The sequence below is a fragment of the Ictidomys tridecemlineatus genome, chromosome 7 (genome assembly GCF_052094955.1).
Source record: "Ictidomys tridecemlineatus isolate mIctTri1 chromosome 7, mIctTri1.hap1, whole genome shotgun sequence".
Lineage (NCBI taxonomy): Eukaryota > Metazoa > Chordata > Mammalia > Rodentia > Sciuridae > Ictidomys > Ictidomys tridecemlineatus.
This window is the reverse complement of record NC_135483.1, coordinates 187,769,256-187,795,523: the sequence shown is the minus strand read 5'-3', so window position 1 is coordinate 187,795,523 and position 26,268 is coordinate 187,769,256. Positions and strand designations below refer to the sequence as shown.

Below are 26,268 nucleotides of genomic sequence, written 5' to 3'. Positions count from 1 at the left end.
CATGAGATATAGGCTTGTTCTTCATTTTAATCACTTTTTGGAAGGGATTGTGGAATCTGCTTTTGCCTCCGATGGCACGAGAAGAAGAGCCCAGTCCACGTGTGTACGCCTCGGAGCACCGCGGCTAAGAGTGGAGGAGAGCAGGAGCCAGACAGAAGGCAAGAGGCATGAGTTCCACCCACTAGCCCTGCTTGCTGCTTTCTGAACTCACTGTCGACCTTTTTAAGTACTTTACTTTGGAAGATAAACTATTTTTTAAGTCAATAAAATCTTACTACTTCATGACTCCCTTGTACTTAGAAGTTTTCTAAATAAAGTGTCCCCCATTTTACTGTTCTGTGCGTGTACCAATCCTTATTCCTCCTTCTAAACTCTACTCTGATTTTGCTTTTCTCTATTAACCCTCTTGTGCAATGTAACTTTCTTGTCTGCAGGCTTACCCAGTCCCTCATTTGCCCACCCCCACAAGCACAGGAGCAATCAGGTTTGTTATGTCTACCTTGTTCCCAGCATGTAGCACTGTACCCTATGTATGGTAAAATATAGAAAAGTATTTGAATTGTTGAATTAACCAATGAAGCATTGGATATTTCATTTGAAAAACAGTGTTACATTCTTATGCTGAAGGATTAAAGGATCTACCAAATCTTCACTGACATTTCAGTTTCAGTGCTTCACGAAACACTGGTCCAATTCCAGGTAGCCCCAGCAAGGCCGACTGTGATGCCGAGAACTAGAATCACAAATACTGTAAGACATGACACCTGTCTTCATGAAGTTGAGGAGGGGCAACAACATAGAACAGGTTAAACTATTTCCTGACTACAGAGACAAATAATATTTCAGGAAATAAAAGGAATTGATTTATTGATTGGAAAAGAATATCAAGTGTCATTCGTCCCTCATAACAAAATACTTTAAAAATTAATCTTATCTCAAATATTACTTAGTTATTTAAATAATAAACAGAGTGACATCTGATATTCTTTTTCAGTGATCTGGGAAGTTTGGGGTTGGAAAGTTGTCTAATGAATATTCCTAATCACTAGAACTCCCAATTAGAAGCTCACTTTCTCCATTAACCTGATGCTTGGATCAGACTCATAAGCACATCAGGAATGACATTAACTTACCATCTAACTCTCAAAAATACACAAGTCAGACATTTGATAAGAAAACATCTGCATACATAATTATTAAAATATGATTTTAGTAAATGTTTCTTTTCAAAAAGGCCTATGTTAGCAATATTTCTAAATAATTGGAAATGAACAAAATATCCAATAAGAGAGAGTTACTCAATAAGGATGCTTTCAACACCCAATGAAATCCTCTGTAGACATTTGAAAATTACATTTATAATGATCAATGATATAGCTAGGTGCAGTGGTGCATGCTGGTAATCCCCAGCTACTTGGGAAGCTGAGGCAGGAAGATTGCAAGTCCGAGGCAAGCCTTTCTGACTTAGCAAGACCCTGGCATAAAATTTAAGAAAAAGGCTGTGGGTGTAGTTCAATAATAGAGTGCCCATAGGTTCAATCCCTATGCTATAACTTTTTTTTCATCTGTCTATTATTAGTTCAAAAAAGTTGAATGAAAAAAATTCTGATAATTAATAAAAAAATGAATAAAGAAAAAAGAAAAAAATTCTGGAAGGGAAGAGACCAGAATGTTAGCAGTAATCAATTTTGGAGTAATATGATTATAGCTAATTTTTATTTCTTTTTATTTCTTTATTTATGTACACTTTGAATCATTTTCCAAATTTTGTACAACACACAGAGAATTTTTAAAAATCCAAGACTTGAATATTTAGCATAAATAAATATCATAAAATTATTCTATCATTACAAAGAAAATAAACATCTTGCCTTGTTGTTTTGGGTCTCTTCAGATATGGTTTGTCATTTGATACAAAGGAAGAATAATACAGATTTCTCAACTTCTTACTTGTACAAGCTTTTCCTTGGGAAATTCATGTAACAACAAAAATATCCTGGTGGAGAAAAAAATCCAGTGACTTGACTGTTTTGTCTACATAATGACAAATCTCTTTAATGTTTCTAAATACACTCAACTCGTTTTAAACATTGGGATCCCTCTTCTAAGGAAGCAATTTAGAGAGACCATGTAATGAACAAACATGGATCTTCAAGATTAAAAATGGAAGGCTCCTAACTTATCTCAAACTACCACCAGAAAGGTAGTACCAGAAAGGTACAATATTTTTAAATGACTATGCTTTAAATAGCTCTGAAGATTATACTGTTTAAAATAATTTGCTCACTCAAACGATTAATAAAAAATTCTGAGAATATGAAATATCTTTAAGTATATATGCATGCAAATTTATATCCATATACACATAAAATACCTAACGTGATATGTGGCTTATCTGATATTGTATACACAGAGCTGGAGTTTTAATCTTATTCTCTATGTATATAATGATTATCAAATTAATTGCACTGAATCCAGGAGCAGGGACAGGTTGAGCAGCTGCCCTGTTGATCTGGATGGATTCTCTCCCTTCCTCTCCTTCTGAGGGGCTTGTCCCTTGGTCCCACTTGGTTTAACCGGGTCTCATTTTTCCATCTTGGAACTTCCCTTGCCTGATCCTACAATCAGTTGAGACAAGAGTTCTTCGGTTCAGTTCAGAATTCCCGCCCTGGGCTTCACAGTCACATTCAGCAAATCCAGACCCATCCCGATGAGATTGCAAAGAGAATCACAGAGTTATGTTGACAAGAACAAAAGAACATTTTATCACACCACTTTATGGGTGGGCTCACTCCCAAACCACACTGTGAAGTCATTACCAAAGCAACAGCTGTCTTGTGAATGGCAGAAGTGCCCCGCACTGTCTCTCTTTTGCTAAAATGCTAATTTGTTGAGAGTAAACAATAAAGTTAGACCATCATCAGCACATACAGGTCTGCAGACTTAGACTACCCTATTAATGGTTTGAATGTGATTCATCCCCCAGAACTCATGCAAGAGCTTAATCCTCAAAGTTTTATGTTAATGGGATTAAGAGGGTGGAAACTGAATTCAGCTATGGTGTTTAGAGATGGGCCCTTTGCGAAGCAATTAGATTCGATTATGTCACTCATGTGAATCCCCCATGATTGAATCCTGGTGGCTTTGTAAGGAGAGGGAGAGAGAGCCCACACACAGAGATAAATGCACACTCCTGCCATGAGGTGATGCAGCCAAGGGGAGCCCTTGCCAGAACCTGTGCCAGCCATGTTGTTTGGACTTTCAGCTTCCAAAATCATGAGCCAAAATAAACCTGTTTTGTTTATGAAGTTACCTGCCTCAGGTACTTCATTATAGTAATGAAAAGCTGTATAATCCACACACTGCCCAACAAGCAAATTTCAATCCTTAATTAAGCTAAGCATAGTGAACCTACCCTTTTTGTGGTCCCCTGACACCCTGCCTCTTCACTGTACCTCTCTCAAAACACTCATCATATTCCTTCATGCATGTGCATTCCCTTTGCTGCAAGTAAATAAGCTCAATTTTTAAATTTTTAAATTTTATTTGCTTACGTGTTTTTAAGTTCTCGGTTTATTCTTTGACAACCTAGGAGTGATAAAATCAGTCTATCTGTGTGTGAGAGGATCTGGCCTAGAATACATCCTTCAGCACTTGACAGGGCTGCCTCCAAATCCAGCCTCAGCCTGAGTATTTCCTCAGAAAGGCTGCTCAATTCCCCTCTCTGTGGTCAGGGCCTCTGATTCTCCATCCTTTCCCTCCTAGGAGCACCTCCATCCCTAGGAACGTGGTCATCTGTTTATTGGGCTGCTGTCCATTTACCGGCACCCGTCCCAGGGCCCATATCCTGTCCATGTCCTGCTGGCTTTTAACACTAGTAATGACATTACAGTCAATAGAATATAAAGGCTGGTCATTTACTCTGTACCAGGCATGGTGTCGAGCACTTTGGGTGTATTATTACCCTATTCAGACGATTAAAAATAGAACTGTTTTCTAACTTGTTCAGGATAGTACTAAGCCTCTTACCTGGATGGACACTAGTGATCATTTGGCTTATCGTTTAACACACAGACAATAGTATATCTCAACAATGCTTTTAATAGTGATCACATATTGAAATGATAATATTATAGAAGAGTTGGTGAAAATATATATATTATAAATAAATATATATATATATATTCAAATTCACTTCTCTCTTTTAATTTTTTTCAAGTGGCTACTAGAAAATTTAAAATGACATACATAGCTCATAGTCATGGCTCACATTATACTTCTGTGGCAAGATCATAGATGTTTACATACCCAGAGTTCTGAAAGTATGTGAGGTGGAAAAATTACAGAGCCCATACAATTTAATTCAGTCTTGGCTAGAAAACATACTGAAGCTGGAGACCTTAACTAGCAGTTGCGTGAGGGAATTCAGGAAGAATGGAAAGACTGACCTGGATGCTTTGGGAAGACGACAGCCAGAGTTTTCATCTCCAGAGACAAACAGAATTTTCACTACAGAAACTAACTACATTACCGCTAAGGTTATAAACTATGACTTTCACAGGAGGTCCACCAAGCTTCAACTAGGCAAATATTCTCCTATCAATTTTTTTGGTCAGAAAGCGTCAAGGCACTCTCTGTAACAAACCTTGAAATAAACAAGGGGCAGACTGTTATGATGTTGTGGGCAACGTTTGTATACCACCAGAATCCGCACGTTGAAGCCATGCCTCCGAATGCGGTGGTATTTGGAGAGGGGAACTCTGGAGTAATTAGGTTTGGGTGAGGACATGAAGGCAGAGACCTCACCTTGGGATCAGGACCCTTATCAGAAGAAAGCCAGAGAGCCAGCTCTCTTCCTCAACCATGTGAGGATACAACAAGAAGCTGGCAGTGTGTGCCAGGCAGAAGATCCTCACCAGCACCCACATGGGTTGGCACCCAGATCTTAAAGTCACCGCCTCCAGACCTGTGAGAAGTAAGTGTTTATTCAAGCCAGTCAGTCCACAGTACTGCGTCTAACAGCCCATGCTGAGGCAGACATTGACAGATTCATTCTGTAAACATTGCAAACATGGATTTTTCTCCATCATACACACTAGTTATGAAGGCCTTGAGTTTCATATTCGGAGCTGTTGGCAAACATATTGCCACAGCATGCACGTCCTAGGTAGACTCCCACAGGGTCCACCTGTACTTACACACCTAGCTAGTACTGGGAGTTCACCGACATTGTCTCAAAGTCTCTCCACAGACCTTCAGGCTGTCCAGGCTTTCAGAGATGAAGACAAGCAAGATCATGGGGGCAGGAAAGTGGCTCTTCTATCAAGAGCATGATGTAATCCCAGTTTCCTTACTCCTTCAAACTGAAAACAGAGGTGAAATAAATGACCTATGGTGAAAATCTGTTATGACTAAAAAGTTTAGGCTGAGGCCAGATGTAAACTTTGTGGGACAAAAATGCTCAGAAGACCGTGTGTTTTTACTGATCTTGGAATATCCTTTCCCCCAAGATGGATGGCTGCTTCTTGCCTGAAGACCACAGCACAAGTATGATCAGCTCCACACAGAGGAAGGAACACACGACATTCCCAGGCCAGAGTCAAACGAACGCTGCCCGGCTTCCATGCTGTACTCAGCTGCAACACTTCACAGAGCTAACACGCCTTACAGTTAACACCAGGCCGTTAATGCCGTGTTCTGGGTAACGCAACAGAAACTGCAAGAGAAGCATGAAGACAAATTGCACTTAATTCACAATTTTTCCAAGGATCAGGCATAAAATCAAACCGACTCTTCTAACCTCAGAGAAATACTCAAGGAACAAAAGTCTTGAGTTGGTCAGGAGGAGAGAGGGGGTGGATGTGTCCTTGTTGATCTTGACCCCTGCCTCACCAAACAGAAGTCTAGTATGTTTGAGAAAGTGAGCAGTAGGAGGGATGGGAGGAGGGTGACCCTGCCTTAGTGTGTTCAGGCTGTTATAACAAAATACCTTAGTCTGGGTAATTTATAAACAACAGAAATTTATTATTCACAGTTGTGAAGGCTAAGAAGTTTAAGGTCAAAGGGCCAACAGATTCAGTGTCTGGTGAGGGCTGCTGTCTGCTTCAAAGATGGCACCTTCTCACTGTGTCTTCATATGTTAGAAAGGGCAAACAGGTGTCCTTGGGCCTCTTTTGTAAGGACACTAATTCAGTTCACCTCCCAACATTCTGACCCAACTCCACACCATCACCTTGGGGTTACATTTCAATGCATGAGTTTTGAGAACATCCAGACCAAAGCTGATGTTCCTCTCTCCAGACCAGTACTATGTGATCCCATCTTACCGGGGAGAAATCCCTAGGAAGCCAGAGAATCACTTTGCTGTTTTTGTCTCAAGGATAAGACAGCTCCAATCTGTGAGCCGTGAGGCCAAATGGGTGGTGCAGGCTATTATGACAGAGGAAGCTCAGTTCCCAAGTCTCTCTCTCACAATGTCTCCCCATGAGAAAGAGTCAACAAACAGAAGAGATAAGATGATAGACTCCAGATGGTGAAAGTTAGAACAAGAAGCAGAAAAATAACAGAGATACTTGTAAAATGACTAAAAGCATAAAGAAGGAAGAAAAATATGGGGAGAAAAACACAACACAAGAGAACAGATGGACTCCAAAGAGAACTTCTAGAAATAAGACTAGTCATTGAAGAAGATCAGATCAATGAATGACAATGATCACATTGAACATTTATGGAATGATTCCTATGGCAGGTGTGGTAAGTGTGCATTACTGTATTAAATAACTTGATCTTCATAAATTCCTGAGGATTAAATCTGCTGCTTCTGCTTTAAGATGAGCAAACAGACATTTAAGAGCTGTTAATTAATAGACTTAGGTCATGATGTGCATCAAATCATTTTAGAGTGCTTTATCATTACTGAAAAGTTATAGTTGATTGAAAATACATAGACAGTTAAAAAGAGCAGAAGAGAGAATTAAAGAATTGGAAGATACACGTAAGGGGATTTCACAGCATGTGGTCTGGAGAGAGAAAAGAGATTAAATCGTGGGCCTGGACCCTCAGGAAGTAGAACAAAGCTGATGTGAACTATATAACTGATGCACGGTCTCTGGGGACTGTTTGCAGAGTGTGAGTGACACTCTGTACTCAGGACAGTTCTTCATGGGAGAAGAATTTACCCAATGGCTCTGGTCTCCCATTGGTGAAAGAGTTGCTCCACAGACGTTAAAGCCCCACACTTCTAGCATACAATAGAGAAGCTGAGGGACGGAGCCTAGAGGAAGCATCAGCATGTGCTTATGTAAAATCTGAAGTCAAGGTGGGGGAGCCATAGTTTTATAAAGATGAGGCCAAGAATATCTGAGCAGCATGTGAAAGGTATCTTATTTCTACCTCAGAAGTTAGGAGAAGTAGAAGGAAAAAAGCAGAAGGCCCAGCCTGTGTCTAACAAGCTGCCAAGATTAGAGAGAATTTTATGTCTCTCTAGACATAAAAATGTGATGGCTGAGAATTTTAAAGATTTGATTAAAACCTGAATTGCAGATTAAATATCCATGCACTCACTCACTGTAATTTTAACAACATGATCAAAAACCTTGACCTATATAGAAACCTTTGAAGTCACAATGTAATCATTACCACAACTCAGTCGCAAAAGGATAACTAGAAAATCTTCATGTGTTTGAAAATTAAGGAATAAACACCTAAATAACCCACAGAACAAATATTAGAGAAACTATTAGAACTTAATGATGTTAAAATACTGCTTATTAAAATTTGCGTGATGCAGCTAAGGCAGAAATTTTTTAGCCTTAAGTGCAGTTGAATTTTTCAAAGTTGTTGGATCAAAATCAAAATATAAAATTCAAACCAAGAACAGGGGTATATGCCTATAATACCTTGGGAGGTTGAGGAAGGAAGAGTGCAAGTTTAAAGCCAGTCTATGCAATTTAGTAAGGTCATCGGCAACTTAGTGAGAACCTGTCTCAAAATAAAATATAAAAAGGGCTGGGGATGTAGCTCAGTGATAAACTGTCCCTGGGTTCAATCTCCAGTGTGTATACACACACACACACACACACACACACACACACACACATACACATATATGTGTATATATGTTTTGAATAAATTAAACCATGTTTTATTATTTCTTTAATAGGCTGTTAAAATTTTTAAATATGCCATTTACAATAATACCAATAATATAAAAGAATTAGAAACTAAAGAAACAAAAACTAAAACATTGTAAGAAAATTAACCCATTTAAATAAAGATACATGTGGCAACATTACTTGTAATGGCCTCTGCCTTGAATTCATTAATCAATTGCAGAATGGAAAAATAAATTGTTTGTATACATACAATATAGCAATGAAAATTAAGGTCTTCAGCTACAGGGAACAAAGAAATGAAACTTTGACAAGCAGATGCTTGTCAAACTTCAGTCAATGGAGCACAGAGAAAAGAAAACCAAACAATTTTAAAGAAAATAATAATAGCAGAGGTAACCGCTCTGTCCTATCAGGTATAGGTTTAGCATAAAGTTAGTAATCAAAACTGATCTGGTATTGATGTAGAGGCAAAAAGGGGCAGGGAGGGGGAGAGAACAGAGAGCTTACTAATTAACTCCATGTGAATTGATGCTCACTATATACATGTCTGCAGATGTAACACTGCAAAGCCAAAGGAAAGAATGCTGTAGCTTGTAAAGAATGCAGGATAATTTGTTATCTATATCAAAAAAGATATAGTCATACTCCATACGTAGAAAATAATTCCAGGATTAAAAAGAATTTAAACTATAAAACTTTTCTAAACAAACAAACAAACAAACAATAACAACAACAACAACAACAAAAAAAAAAACACAGGAGAACATCATCAGGATCCCAGAAAAGAATTTCTTCAACAAGGTATAAAGGACAAAACGTTGAAGAAGGATGAATAAGTTTGAGATTAAGGGGGAAAAAAAAGCATTTACACATCAAAAAAAAAACCGCATTTACACATCAAGGCACCAAAAACTAAATAAAAAGACAAACCAAAGATCAGAATAAAATGATTTCTATAAATGACAAATACTTTGTGCCCAAATATGTAAATAACTTCCAATTAATTAGCAACAAAAAGGTAAAGCTCACAGTTGATAAATAAGCAGAAAGTGGTATTTGCAATTCATGCAAAGGGAACTATATATGGCCAATTAAGGGCTAAGAAGGTTCACAAACTCACTAGTCAAACAAGCCCTCAGTTTACACTCATCAACATTCAGACACACCAAGTTTTACCAAGGATGTAAGGAAATGTGTACTCTGGTTCACTGATGATACAACTCTTCTGGAGATCAATGTGGCAGTTCCTAATAAATTTAAAACATGCTTTCTCTATGAGCCACCTAGGAATTCAAATTCTAGTTGTCTTGATGGTATATATACAAACACATGCATTGCAACTTTGTGAAATGAAAATTTGAAGGCAAACTTAGCCCTGTTTAGGGGGAAAAATAATGGCTTTATTTATATTAATGGATACTATGTAGCAGATATTTTCACAAATAAATCACATCAATATGTGTCAACATGGACCCAGGGACATAATAATGAGTGATAAAAGATAAGTTCCATAGACATACATATATATATATATAATGTGAAGCTATTTATTACATTAGAAAGACCATAAAACAATAATATTTACCTTTTACTGAGACTGCACACACACGCATACACGCACACACACTCAGAAAGCGTAAGTACAAAAGTGTGTATGGGAAGAGAGAAATCTAAGCCAAGAAGCCAAAGTTTATTAACATTTGCTGAATCTCAGATAAATTGGTGCAGGATGCATTACTTTTCGCTTGTTTGAAATGATTTCGAGTCCGACTGAAGTTTCTAAATTTAAATGCCATCAGGTGAGACAGCATCCTTCCTAGAGCCTCTTGACAGTTCTTGCTCTTTGCCCTGCACAGTCCAGCCCTGCCTGGAATTCAAGACCCAGTATGGAAGGACAACCCTTGATGTCTCAGTTGGTGAACCTCACCTATCCAGAGAGAAAGAAGGGCTCCCTGTACCTGCTCTGCCACACAGATGACCTGGGGTAACAACAGAGCACCTCCCAGTCTCCAGTGGGTGAGCTGAGTGGGCCGGCTATACAACCGGAGAGTGTGCCAGAGAGTGTGCCGAACAGCCCGCCTGGAGCTGATGCCGAGCCAAGGGCGAGGCATTCACTCTGGGTGCTCTGGGACAGACTGTGTGGGAGGACAGTTCCACCCTGTCTAAACTCGCTTGAAGGGTCAACACCACTGTGGTCTTCCTGTTTTGTTCAATGCTAAAGTAAAACTGCAGAAATTTAGAGCAAAATGTAGTCTTACCTAATGTAGCACAAAAGATGATCAATATGATGCCCAGAGGCTAAATTTAGCTCTCACTTATACATTGTTAGGCTCTCATTATGGACTTTTGGTTTTTAAACAAGTAGTTGCTAATATTTAGAATTTGAGATATTTCTAATACCAAATAGATTCCCAGCTTCGCTTTTGAAGTGATTGGGCACAACCGGGCCTGAATTCTGGAATGCCAAAACCCAGTTGGCTCTGAAGGTTTCCTCTTACTTGGGTGCTTCTCTTATGACCCTGCCTGCTGGTCTAATAAGGGTTTCAACACCCCCAATTCACAGGTGAGAAAACTGAGGCCCAAAATGGTCAACTGCCTTCATCAGCATCAGATAGTTTGTGGAGGAAGTCATGTTAGCGCACGTCACCCAATTATCAATTAACTGTTAATTCCTTTTCTCCAGAAGGTAAAGACCCATTTCACGATTTTGATGGCATATTTTCTATTTACTTCAGCAGATACAATGGAAATGATAATCCTTGAGGTTTATAACAAAGACTTATTGCAAATGATGATAAAAAATAGACTCATTATTATATTAATTAATTAATTATGATATTAATTAAAGCAAGAAGGTGCCAAGATTTGGCCAAACTCAAAACAGAAAATTCAACATGCAAAATATAAGTGAATACAATAATATAATTTAGAATGGCTTGTCTGCAGGTTGTATGGTCACTGGCTGATCTTTATAGGAGTATGATTCCTCTACCTTCCTGAATTTCCTTCTGAGCTCAGAAACATGTGCAACCCTGCTCTGGAACCCTTTCCCAGGCCCTCCCACAACATACAGTTCCCTTAGGTTTTTTACTTCTAAGATGTGTTTATTCCAGTTGAAGCTGTTAGATAATCCTCACTGATTTGCATGAGTTATATCCATCATGCCCAGCAGTATTTAACCACCTAGACTGGGCATTCCTCATCTATGAAAAATGCATTTCTGTTAGAGCCAAGTACATGAAGAGATTAACTGGATTACAAAAATCCTTTAGAATGTGAAACACTAAATAGCCTAAATGTAAATCAATAGGGCAATGGTTCAATTAACTTGGCATATTGGGGAAAATTATGCAACAGACTGAAAAAAAAGAGGTAGATCTTTAATATGACATAGATTTATAAGTTGCAAAAATGTACACTTATATGTACATGTACACATATGTAGCATGGATGATACCACATTAAAAACCTAAACATACTGTTTGTTCATATATGTGTATGTAAATGCATAGAAACTGTCTGAAAAGAAATATGGAAGTGGTAGAATGGATACCTCTGGGAAAATGAGAGAAGAGTTTTAGCTGCATCTATAATGTCTTAAATTAAAATTTAAATAGAAAAAAAAACGGGGATTATATGAGGCCATAGGTTCTGAAACTCTTTTCTTGGAACACATAAGGAATACTGTGATTGTTAGTTTCCAATCCATTATCAATCACAGAATCTGTAAAATATCTGCTCATCTTTTGAATAAAACTTGATAGACCATGTTATCATCCCAATTAACATTTAAGAGTAAAAATAGCATGAAGCATCTGAGAAGTTAAATTTCACCTCCACAAATTAAAATCAAGTCAGTCGACTCTAGGAGGCATAATAATTTTGAGGAGACTTTATTTTCAATGCTAAAGAATAAGAACTATGCGGTGGATTTAAATGAACCCAGTGCCACTTAAACTCCTAACAGAAATCAAATCCATGACATTGTTTAATGTATCCTGATACAAGTTTTCTTAATCTTTCAGTGATGCCACTTGCTTTCCCACAGTCAATGGAACATCGAAGGCCAAGTTTTGACAAGGAGGACACTAAGCCCCAGAAAGAGTGAGGGTGAGGTCATAACTAGGGTGAGCCGGGCTGGGACTCCCCGCAGGTTTCTCCTCCCAGTCCTCAGTCCTGGGCGCTTCCAGCCACCACAGCTGCCGGCTGTGCTTCACCGACCTCAAGTTGCGCATCCCCGTATCCGGTGTTCTCAAGTATCACCGCGGCAGTTATCTATCTGCCTATGGACGGACGGATCCTTCTATAGATCTATCTACTTCCTGACCTCTGGAAGCCTTTCCTCTTCATCCCTGTCTCCTAACGGCCTGGACAGGCCCCCTCCTCGCCTTGTCTTCCAGAGCCGCTCATTCCACCTGTTCCGGGCATACCCACTGGCTCCTCTCTGCGCGCTGCCAGTCGGGACCTGCGCGGAGCCCCAGCTGCGCCAGGCAGCGGCTCCCGGACAGCGCCCCTGCGAGTGGGGTCGGGCGGGACCCGCGTACACCCGGGGTGAGGACCCAGTGCGGCAGTGGGGGGCGCGCAGCAGGTACTCACCTTGCTCGCCGCGGGCGCGGCCGCCAGGAGCACCAGCAGGAGTCGAAGCAGGAGTGCCGGCGGCCTCCGTAAGGACCCGGGGCGCATGGTGGGCGCCGGCTCGGAGTTCCAGCGTGTCCAGGGGCCCACAGGCTCTCAGGCGACCGCGTCCCCTGCACCGTGCGGGCTGGGAAGCCCCTGGTGTGAAGCTCGCTTGGCCAGCCCTCCGGCACGGGTTTTGTAGAGCTCAGCCGCGCGGTCCGTCCCTCCCCATCCAGGCTTTGGTGGTGGCTCCAAGGGAGGGAAGAAGTGGCTCAGGTCCCGCCCTCGTCCCTCTCCCTCCCAACTCACCAGGCACTGTCCCTTCTACTGGGCATAGTGCCCAGGAAGCGAGAAAGGGCTAAGCGACTGCAGGGCAGGTGGGCGCCCATCCAGGATCGGGGTTCAGAAGGTGATGCTCAAAGGTCTTGGGGCGCAAGCGGGGTAGGCGGTGCGGGTCGGAGGTGAGAAATTCGGGGGGATGTGCGGTGGGGAGGCGGCTGCACAGGGTGGAGGGAGTGGCTACCGGCCCTGCCCAGATTAAGCGGGAGGCGCGCCGGGCGTCTGCACTCCGGAGGCCCCGCGAGCTCCCGGCTCCAGCGCCCGTGCGTCTGGCTGCCTTCCCTTCTCCAGCCCACCTTCAACTTGCGGCCGCCAGACTTGGCCGTGAGACCCTAGTGAGGAGGCTGCCGGGTCGCGGGTGGATTCTGGCTAGGCAGAGCCGAGGGATGCTCGCGGACTGAGAGGCGTCCCCCCAGGTAAGTCGCCCACAAGCTGGCAATCTGCGGCCCAAGGACCTGCCTGGGAGAGCAAGTGGAGCAGTTTAGGTAGGCATCCAAGGGTGACAGGGAGGGGGATCTGTTGGCTGGGGAGTAGTGGCCCTGGGGTCACCAGAGGAGAGCTTTTATAGCTCCCAGGCTTGTGTGCCAGGGCTTGAACTGGGTGCTGTGTGTTTTGATTAATTTGGAGGCTCGAGTTACCGGCCTGGCAGTTGGGGCATTCCAAAATGCCAAGAGCAAGAGGCAGCTGAGGGGAAAGAGAAAGCCCATCCACTGAGTTGAACTGGCTTTTCAGGCTAAATCTTATCTGCGGAAATGGAGGAGAAAACAAGACCCGACTCTGGTCCAGGGTGTCTCCCTCCTGAGATGCTGCGGGGTTGTGGGTCGCGGTCTCCGGTGGATTCGGGTTAGGCAGACGAGGAGGCCTTGGATGCAAATTTGTTGCATTGTCTTGTCAGGACTCTCTTGTGCCACAGACCAAATTGGCACGTTGGGTGAAGAATTTAGAGACCCTCTCAGAATAATGTTAAATACATAAAATACAATCAAAGCAGAATCAGTTTTTCTGGAACACAACCTTAAAGTACAGTACCAAAGTTATGATATAATAACATCCATGCATCATTGTTGCATTAAACAGCTAGATCTAACTGCAGGTCTATTAAGCAACTGTAATATTGGAGTGATACTGCAAATGATATTTTGAGAAAACTGGCCAATCTGAAATGTAATATAAAAATACTAGTGGTTGCAAACTCTCAAGAACTGCCAATACTATTGGGGTCTATTGCCTAAACTTGTAACTGAATGGAATGCTGAACTTCTGTGAAAGATTAGTGAAAATTAAGATGTCACTTTTTTCCCTATCCAAATTCACTGACCATCTGAATTCCATTCCCAGATTAAGATCCTTTGCTTTGAAGCAGTGTTGCTGACATCTGCTATGGTTGGTTAGCAAACACCAAGTAGGAACTCTGGTTGGTCAGTGATTGTAGGAAACCAATTACTTGCAATTAGAATCAAGGTCTAACAGGATTTTAAACATATGTAATCATTATAAAGAGGAAAGACCCTGACAGTGAGTGAAGACATCTTCCCACTATTTATTTATTTATGTTTTACTATGGAGTGAAAAGAGTCTTTTGTCTTTTGTGCCAGTGATTCACAACTGTGGCTACGCATTAGAATATTCTGAGGCATGTCTAAAAGTTCTGATACCCAATGGATCCCAAGCCAATTATATCAGCCTCTAGAGAACTCCCTATCAGTGTTCCTAGTGATACCACGCACAGGCGAGTTTAAGAGCCACGGTTTTACTTGCATATTTTAGTTAGCCGCATTGAATTAAGGCTTCTTGTTAGTAAAATAAAGAAGCAGACAGATAGAAAACTCTTTATTAAGATTTAGGGGATTTTGGAACACTGTTGTGTGTCTAGACTGTAGATGTTGCAGTGTGATGCATAGTAGTTTCTCCTGCTGGATAGGGAAGGTTTTTATGGAATTTTCTGTCATCCGAGTGAAGTAGGAAAGCAGATGCCCTGTTGAGGAAGTGACAATGTTCAAGAGTTCTTAGAGGCATATGATGATCTTTTTACACACTGATATTGCTTCCTGGAAAACAAAAATAAACAATCTCCAAAGTTAACTGTTCTTTCATTTGCTGAATCTCAGAAGGTTTCTCCATTTGGATTTTCATTGCTTTTCCTTGAACCCACATCATTTTGATGGACTTGGCTTTATCAGCATCAGAATGGTCCTTCCTGCTGCAGCAACAGAGCAGGAAAGAAATATGATGGAAACAGAGTGAGAGGGGAGCCACGAAGAGCTTGGTCTCCACACTAGACCTGGTTTGTGAATCCTGCCCACACGTGGTCGTGTGACCTAACCTCCCTGGGCTGGAGTCAGGATGATCATGGTAACACCCAGGAAATTATAGGAATATAATAATCCATCAGAGGCGCTTTGTCACAGATCTTTGCATGACAATCACATATTGCCATTTGATTCTTCAGGTGCATAAGGAAGAACAGACAGACATGATGAGAACCATGCTTTGGCATTCCTGGGGCCAGCAGCCTTGGCATCCCAGGGAGCTGTTGGGAATGGAGACTCTCAGGTCCCACCCCAGAACCACTGAATCAGCCTGCATTCTCCAAGGTCTTGTGATTCATATGCACAAGAAACTTTGAGAAGTGGCTTTTCTAAAAGCCATGCTTAACCATCAATCCCACCTCCCACAATACATGTGACCCAATTTACTACAACATTTGGTGTGCTACCTGCTGTCCTGGTTAAAAAAAAAAAAAATCTTGATTTTTAAAAAATAACCTTGAGGTCAAGAAAACTGATTTTTTTTTTCACAGTTGGCTCCTTAAATGTAAAAAAGAAAAAGGAAAAACTAAGGGAAAGTGGCAGTTCTTTTTGAAAAAAGGACACAGACATCTCTATTTTTGAGTTTGATATCAGATAAGGATTTTGAACAAAATGAATTGGCCACTGTCTTTAATTATTATTTCCTCCCTTTAAAAATCACAATGTCCTATTTTCTGCAGTGTTTAAATATGCCTGCTTCTCTGTATTTTCAGTGTAAGTCTCATTGGGGCAGGATTCTTCTTTGATTTTTACTGTTGTTGAATGAATGAATGAGCAAAGTTCAATGACTCAGCCCCTGTTCACTCTCACATCTGTTTTCTTCCAAAGTTCACTATCTTCTTATAGCCTCTGTTGCATGGGGATATGCCTCTGCTCTTGATGGGATAAGCTTCTCCAGGCTGCCTGTAGCTCCTTCTTTAATCTTACTTCATCTCCCTGTTAGTCAAGCCTGTTCTTTCAAGAACTTTCTCTTTTCATCACCTCTGAAACAATTAGACTATCAGACATTCTTGCAATCTCAAGTCATGATCGACTCAGGTGAGCTCTTGCCATCACATCTCTGGGTTCCTTTGCTGCTTTTCTAAGCTCACAGTTCTGGTCCTGGTGCCTGACATAAATATCATCTGTGGGTTTTTGTAGTCCTCTAGCCAGTTGCTGCAGCTGCAGGCTCTCTGAATCCATCTTCTATATATGTCATTGTCAGAGTTATCATTTAAAATTGCACAGCGTGTCAGAAAGCACTGTTTTGTTTTTTCCCTTCATTCACACTACCTGTTCATTGCAGGGCATAGGGATGGGGTAGAGTGGGGGCTGTGCTTACAGCCACTCAGAATCCTCCTGGAAATTCACCATTGTGATCAGCATGACTCTGAGCATCTTCTATGATTGCCTCAGAAGGGGAAGAGAATGTGCCAAATCAAAACTGTCCTGAAAGTTTCCCTGGATAGGATGTAAACTACTTCCACTCACACTTCATTGGTTAAACAGGCCACATGACCATGCTTCATTCTGGAGGGGCTGGGAAAGGAAACCTGCCATGTGCCAGAACTGGGTGGTGAATGTCAGTTATCCATCACACACATCACACCACATGCTTCGCCTTCACAGCTAACTGCACACTTCTTAGAATAGAATGGAGTGGTCCCAAGTCAACTCCTCCTGAGTCACCCAAGCTCCTCAAGTTTTCACAAGTTCATTGCACACACCCGTAGGTTCATGTCTTTGTACTTGCTGTTCCCACTGATGTGTGTCACCTTTTGCATGGTCCATCTGGAGCAGCTGCTCCTGCTTTAAGATTAGATCAAAGATCACAGGGCAGGTACTAGGGATTGAAATTGACCAAATTATGTTATTCTATTGCACGCATCTACAAGTATGTAACTACATAGTTCACTAGGGTGTAATTATAATGCACTAATGTGCTTTGAACACAAATTTTTAAAAATTAATAAAAAATAAAATTCCATTAAAAGGCAAATAATAAAAGATCAAAGATCATGGTTCCTATGCAGACTTTATTAAATAGCACAGAGAGACAGTAAGGTAACTTACTTTTCTGGATTACACAGCTTTTGAGAGCAAGTACAGAGGCTATTTTTAAAATACACACATACATACTGGATCACTTCAGATAAACCAAATTTATTTATTTTTTTGTTGTTCTCATGGTGTTTAAAATGAGAGTTGACACAATGTGAGAAGTTGACAGCTATTTCTTGAATTAATAATCATACATAGATATTTATGTGGAATTAAAAGTGTTTGAAAGTGATATTAGAAATATTTTTTTCATTAATTCCAAACTAGTTTATAGAGAATCACTTCAAATTTTATACATTATTAAATTATTAATGATTTTAGAAATCTTTTCTTATAGTTTGTTTTCTTTTGTCTTTTTTTTTTTTTTGGTATTGGGGATTGAACCCAGGCATATTTAACTACTGAATCACATCCCCATCTCTTTTAAAAATATTTTTTAATTTTATATTTTTTATATTTTATTTAGAGACAAGGTCTCCCTGAGTTGCTTAGGGCCTTGCTAAGTTGCTGAGGCTGACTTTGAACTTGTGATCCTCCTGCTTCATCCTCCCAAGCTGCTGAGATTACTGTACCTGGCTTTTACAATTTATATATATATTGGCTAGATTTTTTAAAAATTATTTTTTAATTGTAGTTGGGCACAATACCTTCATTTTATTTATTTATTCTTATGTGGTGCTGAGGATTGAACCCAGGGCCTCGAACATGCTAGGTGAGCGCTCCAGACCAATATATTGGCTAGATTTTATATTTAGCTTTACACTTATGCATGTCTTTCTTTTGCTGTAAAAACTTAATGTAGATTTCTTTCTAGCTTAAATATCTGAAGATTAACAAAAGAAAGAAACACCTGATTTCCAAGATTCAGGAGAGGAAGTAACCTCGTTTTAATTCTGGAACCCCCTTTTTTATCAAATAACTTTGTTTATTCTTATGTGGTGCTGAGGATTGAACTCAGGGCCTCACACATGCTAGGCAAGGACTCTACCGCTCAGCTACAACTGCAGCCCCTGGAATTCCTTCTTTTTGTGACCCTTTCTACTATCAACTCTTTCGCCGAGAGTGATCCACACAATGTCTCATGTATAGAACACCTCTTGGCTTCGCTCTGTGACTCATTGATGTCCAAGTCCACACCACTGTGTCATATGTGGTTTTGTGTGCTTTTATGGTCCATGTGATGGCCTGGCTCTGAAGCCTCAGTTTGGGCGATGCTCTTGAAATCTTTTATGAGGCTCCAGAGTGGCGGACCAAGGGAAGTCCAGTTCTAGGTCTTGTCTTTCATGGACAGATCTGCTATAGAGATTTTAGGTCTAGAGGAATCAACTCCTATCAGAAGCAAGGGAGATGAAGAGATTGCAGAAGCCCGGAATGCATCCATGAGAAAAATGTGACAAAGCTGTTCTTAGAAAGGCCTACAACCCACAGAAGCACCATTTCCCCTCCCAGCAGGGATTGGCTGTCCTGTATTAGAACCATTTTTTTTTTTCTGTCCCACCTCAATACTTCTTCTTGACCTTAAAGTTTCTTTGGATGCTTTTATGAATCTCTTTCTCTTTTTGCTTAAACAATTAAAATGCTTAAATATTTGACTTTCCCATATCCTATGTAGAATGGAGCCATTAAGGCCTCCAACTGTCCCTCCCATAGGAGTTTCCAGACTTGAAATTCCAAGTAAAAAAGCCTCCATCTCATAATTCAGGGAGAACAGGATGTCTTTGCATTGGTGCACCGTTTCACTTACGGTTGACTCTGTGCTCCTGAGGTATTAGAGGCTAATATCATCATTCCCAAGGTTAATTCACTCAGGAATTCTAAAATTCACTCATGAATTCTTATAAGTTATGAAAGCTGTCTTGTGTCATGGTTAAGTAGGAAGGCTCTGACAAGGTCACTTATTCTGTGACTCATTTGTGGAAAAAGGAAATCAGATGACCCCCCACAGAGCCACTTTGAAGTTTGCAGGTCTGCATAAAAGCCCTTGAAATGGAGTCGACCATCTAGGTAGCCCTCTGTAAATAAGGTCCTTCCTTATGGTGGAGATGATGATGATGATGATGACGATGATGATGATGATGATGATGATGCAGAAATGGAGAGGAGAAGGAAGGAAAAGAAGGAGCAGGAGAAGAGGGAGGAGAAAGAAGAGAGGGAATACAGGAGCAGAAGAGGGATCAGGAAAGAAGGAAGAAGAGCAGGTTGGGACGGGGCAGAAGGGGGAGGAAGCCACTGTCCCTCAATCACTGACAAAACCAAATGCCATTTTTTTTCTCTTGTGTCCTCGGAGTGAATTTAAATTAATTCTGTGATTCTACCTAGAATAGTCCTTCTGTATGCTTTCTTCCTCCACATTAACTGAACATTCCTCCCTCTCAGTAGTTTTTCTCTCCTGGTGTTTAAAAGATACTTTAAGATAGGCCAGTGTCACCTGTAGAGCCAGCTATGAGGAAAGGCAAGGCAGGAGGACACTTTAACTTCAGGGTTTGTGGCCATCTTGGGCAGCATAGCCAGACCCCGTCTCAAGCAAACAGACTGACTCAAAGATACTTAGGAGACACTGTCGTGGCTTAATCCTCTTTTTCATTCCTCAGATTTCCTTCCTTCCTAAGTCTGCTGCCTTCCCAAGAGCCCACCCAGGTTTGCCCCTGTTTCTCCTCTGCCCTTCTCCATTATGTGGGCTGTGGAGGAGCAGAGGCCAGAGGCCATGCAGGCAAATGCAGCCTCGTGTCGCAGCTGGCAGTGAAACCATCAGGAGTTATTGCCAGAGCTCACCCCAAAGGCAATTCTGGGAAGTCTAAAAGTCCAGAGAATCCAGAAGGAGTGTCCAGCTCTACACCCGGGGCTGGGGGGTGGGGGGTGGGGTGGGGTAGGGGGGATGGGAGAGGGGGAATCCTAGGCCAAGGGAAACTTGGGAGGTGAGTCATTTTAATAAGAGATTTGAGAGGACTGAGTCAAGAATGTCACTCTTGACTTGGAGGTAAAAGACTTGTCTGGGTTTGAAAATCTGTTGTATATTTTTGGAACATGTGTCCCCTTCATGGGATTCCCAAGGGTGACATTATTATGGTTGCATTATTAATATGGATGTTCTGTTGATAATGGGAGGAGACCTCAAGGACAGAAGGGTAATAGAAGCCTACTCTGCCAGAATGGTGGGTTAGCTGAGTTACAGTGACAGACTCCAGGCCTAACTCCATCCAGTGTCAACTGAGGATTCTGCAGTCCTCTGACAATTCAATAGAATCTGGAGGGAAGGAGAGCTGGGGTGGGCTTGGCTCCAGTCCAGCAGCATTCTGTTCAAGTCGGAACTCAGAGTGAGTTCAAGAATTTAGTTGAGCAGTTGTCAAGTTTTCCCTTTTGCTTCTCAGAGAACACGAAGCTCCAGACTCATGCCATGGTCCCTGGACCACACAGACCGATGATCCACTACACAAACCTGGGGCTATGTGATAAGAAGGACTGTTTTTCTCTAAGAAGCTCAAACCAAAATGAATTCTTTGAAAGTCTGTGTCTGCAGTTAGAATCAACCCAAATGAGGTGTTAGAAAGAGCAAAACCTGGAAGGAACTGGAGACCATTGTGGAAACAAGCCAGGGACAAGGACAAGCTCTGCATGATCTCACTCATACATGGATTCTTTAAAAAAAAAAGCAGATATCATGGATATTGAGAGTAGAGTAGTTATTACTAGAGGCTGGGAGATGATGGGGGTAGAGATATGGGGAGAGGTTGACTAGTGGGTACTAAGTTATAGTTAGTAGTTAGAAGTCCTGGTGTGTTACTGCAGCAGGGTAACTATAGTTGGTAATTATGTACTGTACATTTCAAGAAGCTCCAAGAACATATTTCCAAGGTTTTTCCCATATGGAAATGATAACTGTTTTAGGGAGTAGGTACGTTTAGCCTGATTTAAACTGTAAACAGTGTATAATTGTACCAAAGCATCCCATAATACCTTATTAGTATGATTTTTATGTTTTTATTTATCTGTTAATAATAAGTTTAAAACATTTTTTTTTTAAAGAAAAGAAAGCAAAACCAAGTAGCCATCTTATACACTGGGAAAAGGTCAGCTTAAAATGGAAAGGGTAGGAACTGCAGGGAGATGCGGAGGTGAGGGGCAGGTAACCGAGGTATGTCTTGCTTTCCTTGGGAGCAGTGTCATATCCTCTGAGGCCCTTTGCTTATTTGTTTATAAGACCCAAGCCTTAAAGAATTCTATCTTGGTCAGGTGCAGTGGTACACACCTATAATCCCAGTGATTTAAGAGGCTGAGGCAGGAGGATGGAGAGTTCAAAGCCAGCCTCAGCAAATGCAAGGTGCTAAGCAACTCAGGGAGACCCTGTCTCTAAAATACAAAATAGGGCTGGGGATGTGGCTCAGTGGATGAGTTCCCCTGAATTCTATCCCTGCTATCCCCCTCCCCCCAAATAATTATATTTTGGAAAGAGAAAGGTGAATAAAATAGGTATTCAGACCATCAGAAAAATGTATCCTTGGAAAGAGTCTTCAGATAGCTCAGTGTCAGAAGATCAAAAGGAAAGTACATGTAGTCACTGAATTAATTGATTATTTTACTGAAACAAAAACAAAATCATTAAACAGAACTCAAAGATTTCATGTGGCTCAGGGAGAGAAGAGACACTAAGCTTTTGTTAGCTCTTTGTGACTGGAAAGGTCCAATCCTCAGTCTCCTGTTCATCTTGCCCCCGCTGTCTTGGCCATTCTCTTCACCTCCATAGAGGAGAGCCCAGCTGGGTGTATTTCCTCTCAGGATCCTGTTGCAGAGAAAACAAATTTCCCTGGTAGAGACATTGATTTGGAAGATCTCAGTTCTTGTTCCCAAACCTAGCATTTGGGAGTGACTCTAGTACTGGACACAGACCAGAAAGAGTTGGAGATGAGGACTTTTCATAAAGAAGTGAAAGGGGAAAAATAATCTCAGGGAGTGGGAAGAAGACAGCAAGATGATATTTGCTGCACATACGTACGAGAACCTCCTACCATCTTTCTTCTATGGGAAAGAGCCTCTGGACCTTACTGGGGTCAGTGAACAGGTGATTCGAAGGCCCAGGTGCTGATGTTCAGCTTCCCTCGCAGAGAGGGGAGGCAAGCTCCCTGCTGGGTGGAGCTTCCTTGGACTTGGGTGTGGGGGGGTCCTCAGGTCCACTCACCCAAGAAAAGTGACTTGACTTTTATGGCTTTACCACAGCGGGCAGCTCCCAGCCATCTTTCATCCTCCCCACAAAATCATTCTTTTCTTTGAATTTTGTTCTCTGAAAACAGCATTTTACGTTTACTCAGAGAATCTGTTTTCTCTAAATCCAGGCTTACACTTTGCCTTGGTCTTCCCCAGCCCTCTAATACTGGCCTCTACCTCTAATCATTTCTTTTTTTTTTTTAATATTTATTATTTTTTTTAGTTGTAGTTGGACACAATCTTTCTTTTATTTATTTATTTTTATGTGGTGCTAAAGATCAAACTCAGGGCCTCACATGTGCTAGGCGAGTGCTCTACCACTGAGCCACAACCCCAGCCCCTCTAATCATTTCTTGATGCACCCCATCCCTCCTCTGCCTCTCCATTCAGTCTCTATTTGTACCGCCTCCCAGCCCAGAGTCACAGTTGTCTGTCACTAAGCCACTGTTGCATGGAGTCACCTTTAGTCCAGTGGTTTATCCTGATCCTTTCTGTGTGGCTGGGGAGACAGGACCAGGTGGTGGAAAGCCTGTCTGTGCCTCCAGGGGCTGGGTTGAAGGTGGGGCTCTGAGGGAGCTATAGACAATGGTCCCTTCTTGAGAATAACAGTTGGCAAAATAAAGCACGTCCTTTTGAAAGGCACAGAACCTCTCCAGAAGTTTCCTGTGTAGGCAGTCTCCTAAAGCTGTTGTTTGCATATGTTTTAGTGGCATAGCACTTGGGTTGTTTTTTTGTAATAGTGACAAACTTGAATAGAAACATTCTGTCCCCTCTAATCCCACATGACAAAAGCCATTAATTTGGTGGGAATGTAGGTTAGAGGGATGCTATTCTGAGTGAGGGGCTATTTTTGTTTGGTGCAGTCAAAATCTTGGTGGATGCAAACATTCTTAGGCTTGTAACACAGGTGGTTGCAACAAAGAAGCGGCTCATAGATGGCTGTGGATAACATGCGTGATCGCATTTTGTGAATCACAGAGCACAGTGCATATGGCTGTTCCCAGTGTCGGGCTGACAGCGAGACGGGGGCTCTGCTCAGCTGTGACCTAGTAGCTGCACTGCAGGCAGGAAAACGGTCAAAAAATTCTCTGTGACTCCTTTGTAGTTTGTTTTGGGCTAGACGTGCATGGTCATGGGTTTCTAAGGTCTGTTCCAGTTGAAACAGTGAACAGTACAGATTTTTACCTTTGCCGACAGCTCATTTAAAACAGAGATCTTCAAACTGAGGCACATGGATCCTTGGGAAGCAACGAGATTCTCAAGAGTTATGTAATTAATTTTATGGACAATTAATGAACAGAGCCTGTTTCCAGATGCTCAGCTGCCGTGTACATTCTTTCATAGCATGGCTCTGCCTTTGTTCAAGCTTCTTACACTGTTTCTTCTCCTACTTTTCAAAAGAAAGGCACATTCCTCTCCCCGTGTCCATCCCAGACATTGCCACCCTGCTTTGTCCCAGAACTGAAGAACCCTCTGTAAGGACAAAGGAAGGACCATTCAAACAGGAAGTGCTCCACCTACTGGCTATGACGGCCTCTGGTCACTGTTTCCAACTTCAGCTGTCATCACACTTGAAGGCTTACAGCTGGTAGTGAATTCAAAAATAATTCTTGATGATGAAGTACGACACTAATCTTGATGTGTGTCTTAGTTCATTTGGGTTGCTATAACACAGTGCCGCAGACTGAGTAATTGATGAACAACTGAAATTGCTCACAGTTCTGGAGGCTGGGAAGTTCAAAATCAAGGTCCTGGCAGATCCAGTTTCTGGAGAGGGCTTCCTCTTTGTTACAGTCCCACATGGCAGAAGCAAGATGCAAAGAAGCTCTCCCAGACCCTTCTAGGGCACAGTTACCCTGCATGAGGGCTCAGCCACATGATCTTATCGCCCCTCCCAAAGGACCCCACATCTTAATATCAAAACACTGAGGATTAGATTTCAACACATGAATTCTGTGAGGCAGGAGACTTTCAAACTACAGTATACAACTCAAGAACAGTTCAAATTTGGAAATAAAGAAGGAAATATTATTTTAAAAACTGTGTCAATTTCAGTAGGAAGAGCTGCTGGTCTAGAGCTGACTGAACTGAGAAACAAAAGAGCCTGCATTTCCAATACAACTATTTTGATGTTTAATAATTGATCAACCATATGTGAATTTGTTTTTGATGAAAAAAATATATGTATCTAACATTGATAAGGAAAAATCAATTCCAGCAGGAAAAAATTAAACTTAGAGGACTATGATCATAGGAAATAAAAAAAATATTTACTTTATAAACATTTTTGTTGCAGAGAAGTATGATAATGATCAATATAAGATTTTCAAGTATAAAATATGCTGCATTAAAATGTGTCGGGGAGTGGCATGGAAATACGTATTCAAAATTTAAAAACAAGCCAAATGAAATTCCTGTGAAAGAATTTGTATGCATTGTTTTAATCTGATAGGGGTGAAAATCAGATTGTTGTGGCATTATGATGCATTTGATATATCAAAATAATGCTGGAACAGTTCTATTTTAAAGGTCACCATTAATGATACTTCAGAAATCCTTTGCTTTGCAACAACTTAAAGAGAAGATGAAAGCTTTTTAATGTTAACTTAAGAAGAAAAAGAAGGGCAGGGTGCATAGTTTCAAAATTCTTATGGGAGGATAAGAGGAGAAAAATCTGAAGTCCTCCATGCCAGAGTGTCACTGGGGAGAAGGAACACTTACCAGAGAGAAAAGTCCTGGTCCTGCAGTGACTTATGGCTCTGTGACTTTGTATGAAGTCCATAAACTGATCTCCTTTGTTTTTCCTGTGCAATGGGGATAATACTTTTTCGAAATCATGTTAAGAGTTAACTGACTTTATGTGGGCAATGCTCTGAAGAGGACCCTACAAATAACCACAAAGTGTCAGTTTCTCTTCACTTCCCCCAAGGTCAATATGATTTCTTTCTCCACAGCCTCAGGTGTATTCCAAGTTAGCCTTCTCCACAGCCTTTAACAGCTGCCCCATTGAATATACTTGTCTCCCATCCCTAAGGTCCCAAGTGTCTTTTACAAGTTAATTCATCCAACAGATATATATTGAGCACTCATTATATATTGCAGACACTACAGGGGCCCGGAAGATAAGCCTGTGGGTTATTAAAAACAGCAGCAGCCTGTTGTCCTAAGGTTTGTAGCTAATTAAATTCAGGGTGCTGAGAATGCGCAGGATGCTCCCAGTGTCCTTGCCCTTTCACTCTCTTTGGCTGGTGGGAGACCCACTGGGATTCTGCAGATTGGCCTATACCTGCATCCAATGAAAATGTATTGAGAAAATCCTAGGATTAGACCACAGTCTGTCTTCCCTGGAAGATGACTATGGCAACCCTTTATCACAATATGTGTGGATATGTGTAGAGATTAAGTTCATCATGTATCTAATTTTGGATTAAAATGCAAGTATCTCTGGCTTTCTTAAATCTTAGACTGTTTTCAATTTGTTTAAATTATTGAATACAATTTGAATGACTCAAACCAATTTGTGTTTTCCTTCTAAAACAATACTTTTATTGAGACTTGCTTCTAGAATGTGATTTTTTAAAAAGATACTTAAAATTATAAATTTAGGGGTGGAAAAGATCTAGGTATTCAGAGTTATTCTGTTTCTATTT

General features: G+C 41.2%; 2 protein-coding genes and 1 long non-coding RNA gene across 12 annotated transcripts in view; 1 reads left to right on the top strand and 2 right to left on the bottom strand.

The window, feature by feature from the left end:
* The window catches only part of Col4a3 (collagen type IV alpha 3 chain), a 132,540-nt gene extending 118,999 nt beyond the window's left edge, over positions 1 to 13,541 (bottom strand). Inside the window, exon 1 of one of the 2 annotated variants that reach the window (XM_078018115.1) lies at positions 12,711 to 13,541. In XM_078018115.1, the coding sequence (XP_077874241.1) occupies positions 12,711 to 12,797 (87 nt within the window). In that variant the 5' untranslated portion in view covers positions 12,798 to 13,541. The remainder of the gene's footprint in view (positions 1 to 12,710) is intronic. The other variant, XM_013359116.4, reaches the window with a different exon arrangement.
* The window catches only part of Col4a4 (collagen type IV alpha 4 chain), a 128,821-nt gene continuing 114,844 nt past the window's right edge, over positions 12,292 to 26,268 (top strand). For 2 of the 9 annotated variants that reach the window (XM_078018111.1, XM_040267926.2), the window contains exon 1: positions 12,292 to 12,665. The gene's annotated coding sequence lies outside the window, so the exon portion shown is untranslated. Of the gene's footprint in view, positions 12,666 to 12,913; positions 13,193 to 13,245; positions 13,487 to 26,268 lie in introns of those variants that run through there. The other 7 variants (XM_078018109.1, XM_040267925.2, XM_078018110.1 and 4 more) reach the window with 4 other exon arrangements.
* On the bottom strand, positions 21,972 to 25,423 carry LOC144365649 (uncharacterized). Its single transcript, XR_013424344.1, has 2 exons — positions 25,340 to 25,423; positions 21,972 to 22,196 (listed from the first exon to the last, which is right to left on the bottom strand). It is a non-coding gene; the product is annotated as an uncharacterized LOC144365649 (long non-coding RNA).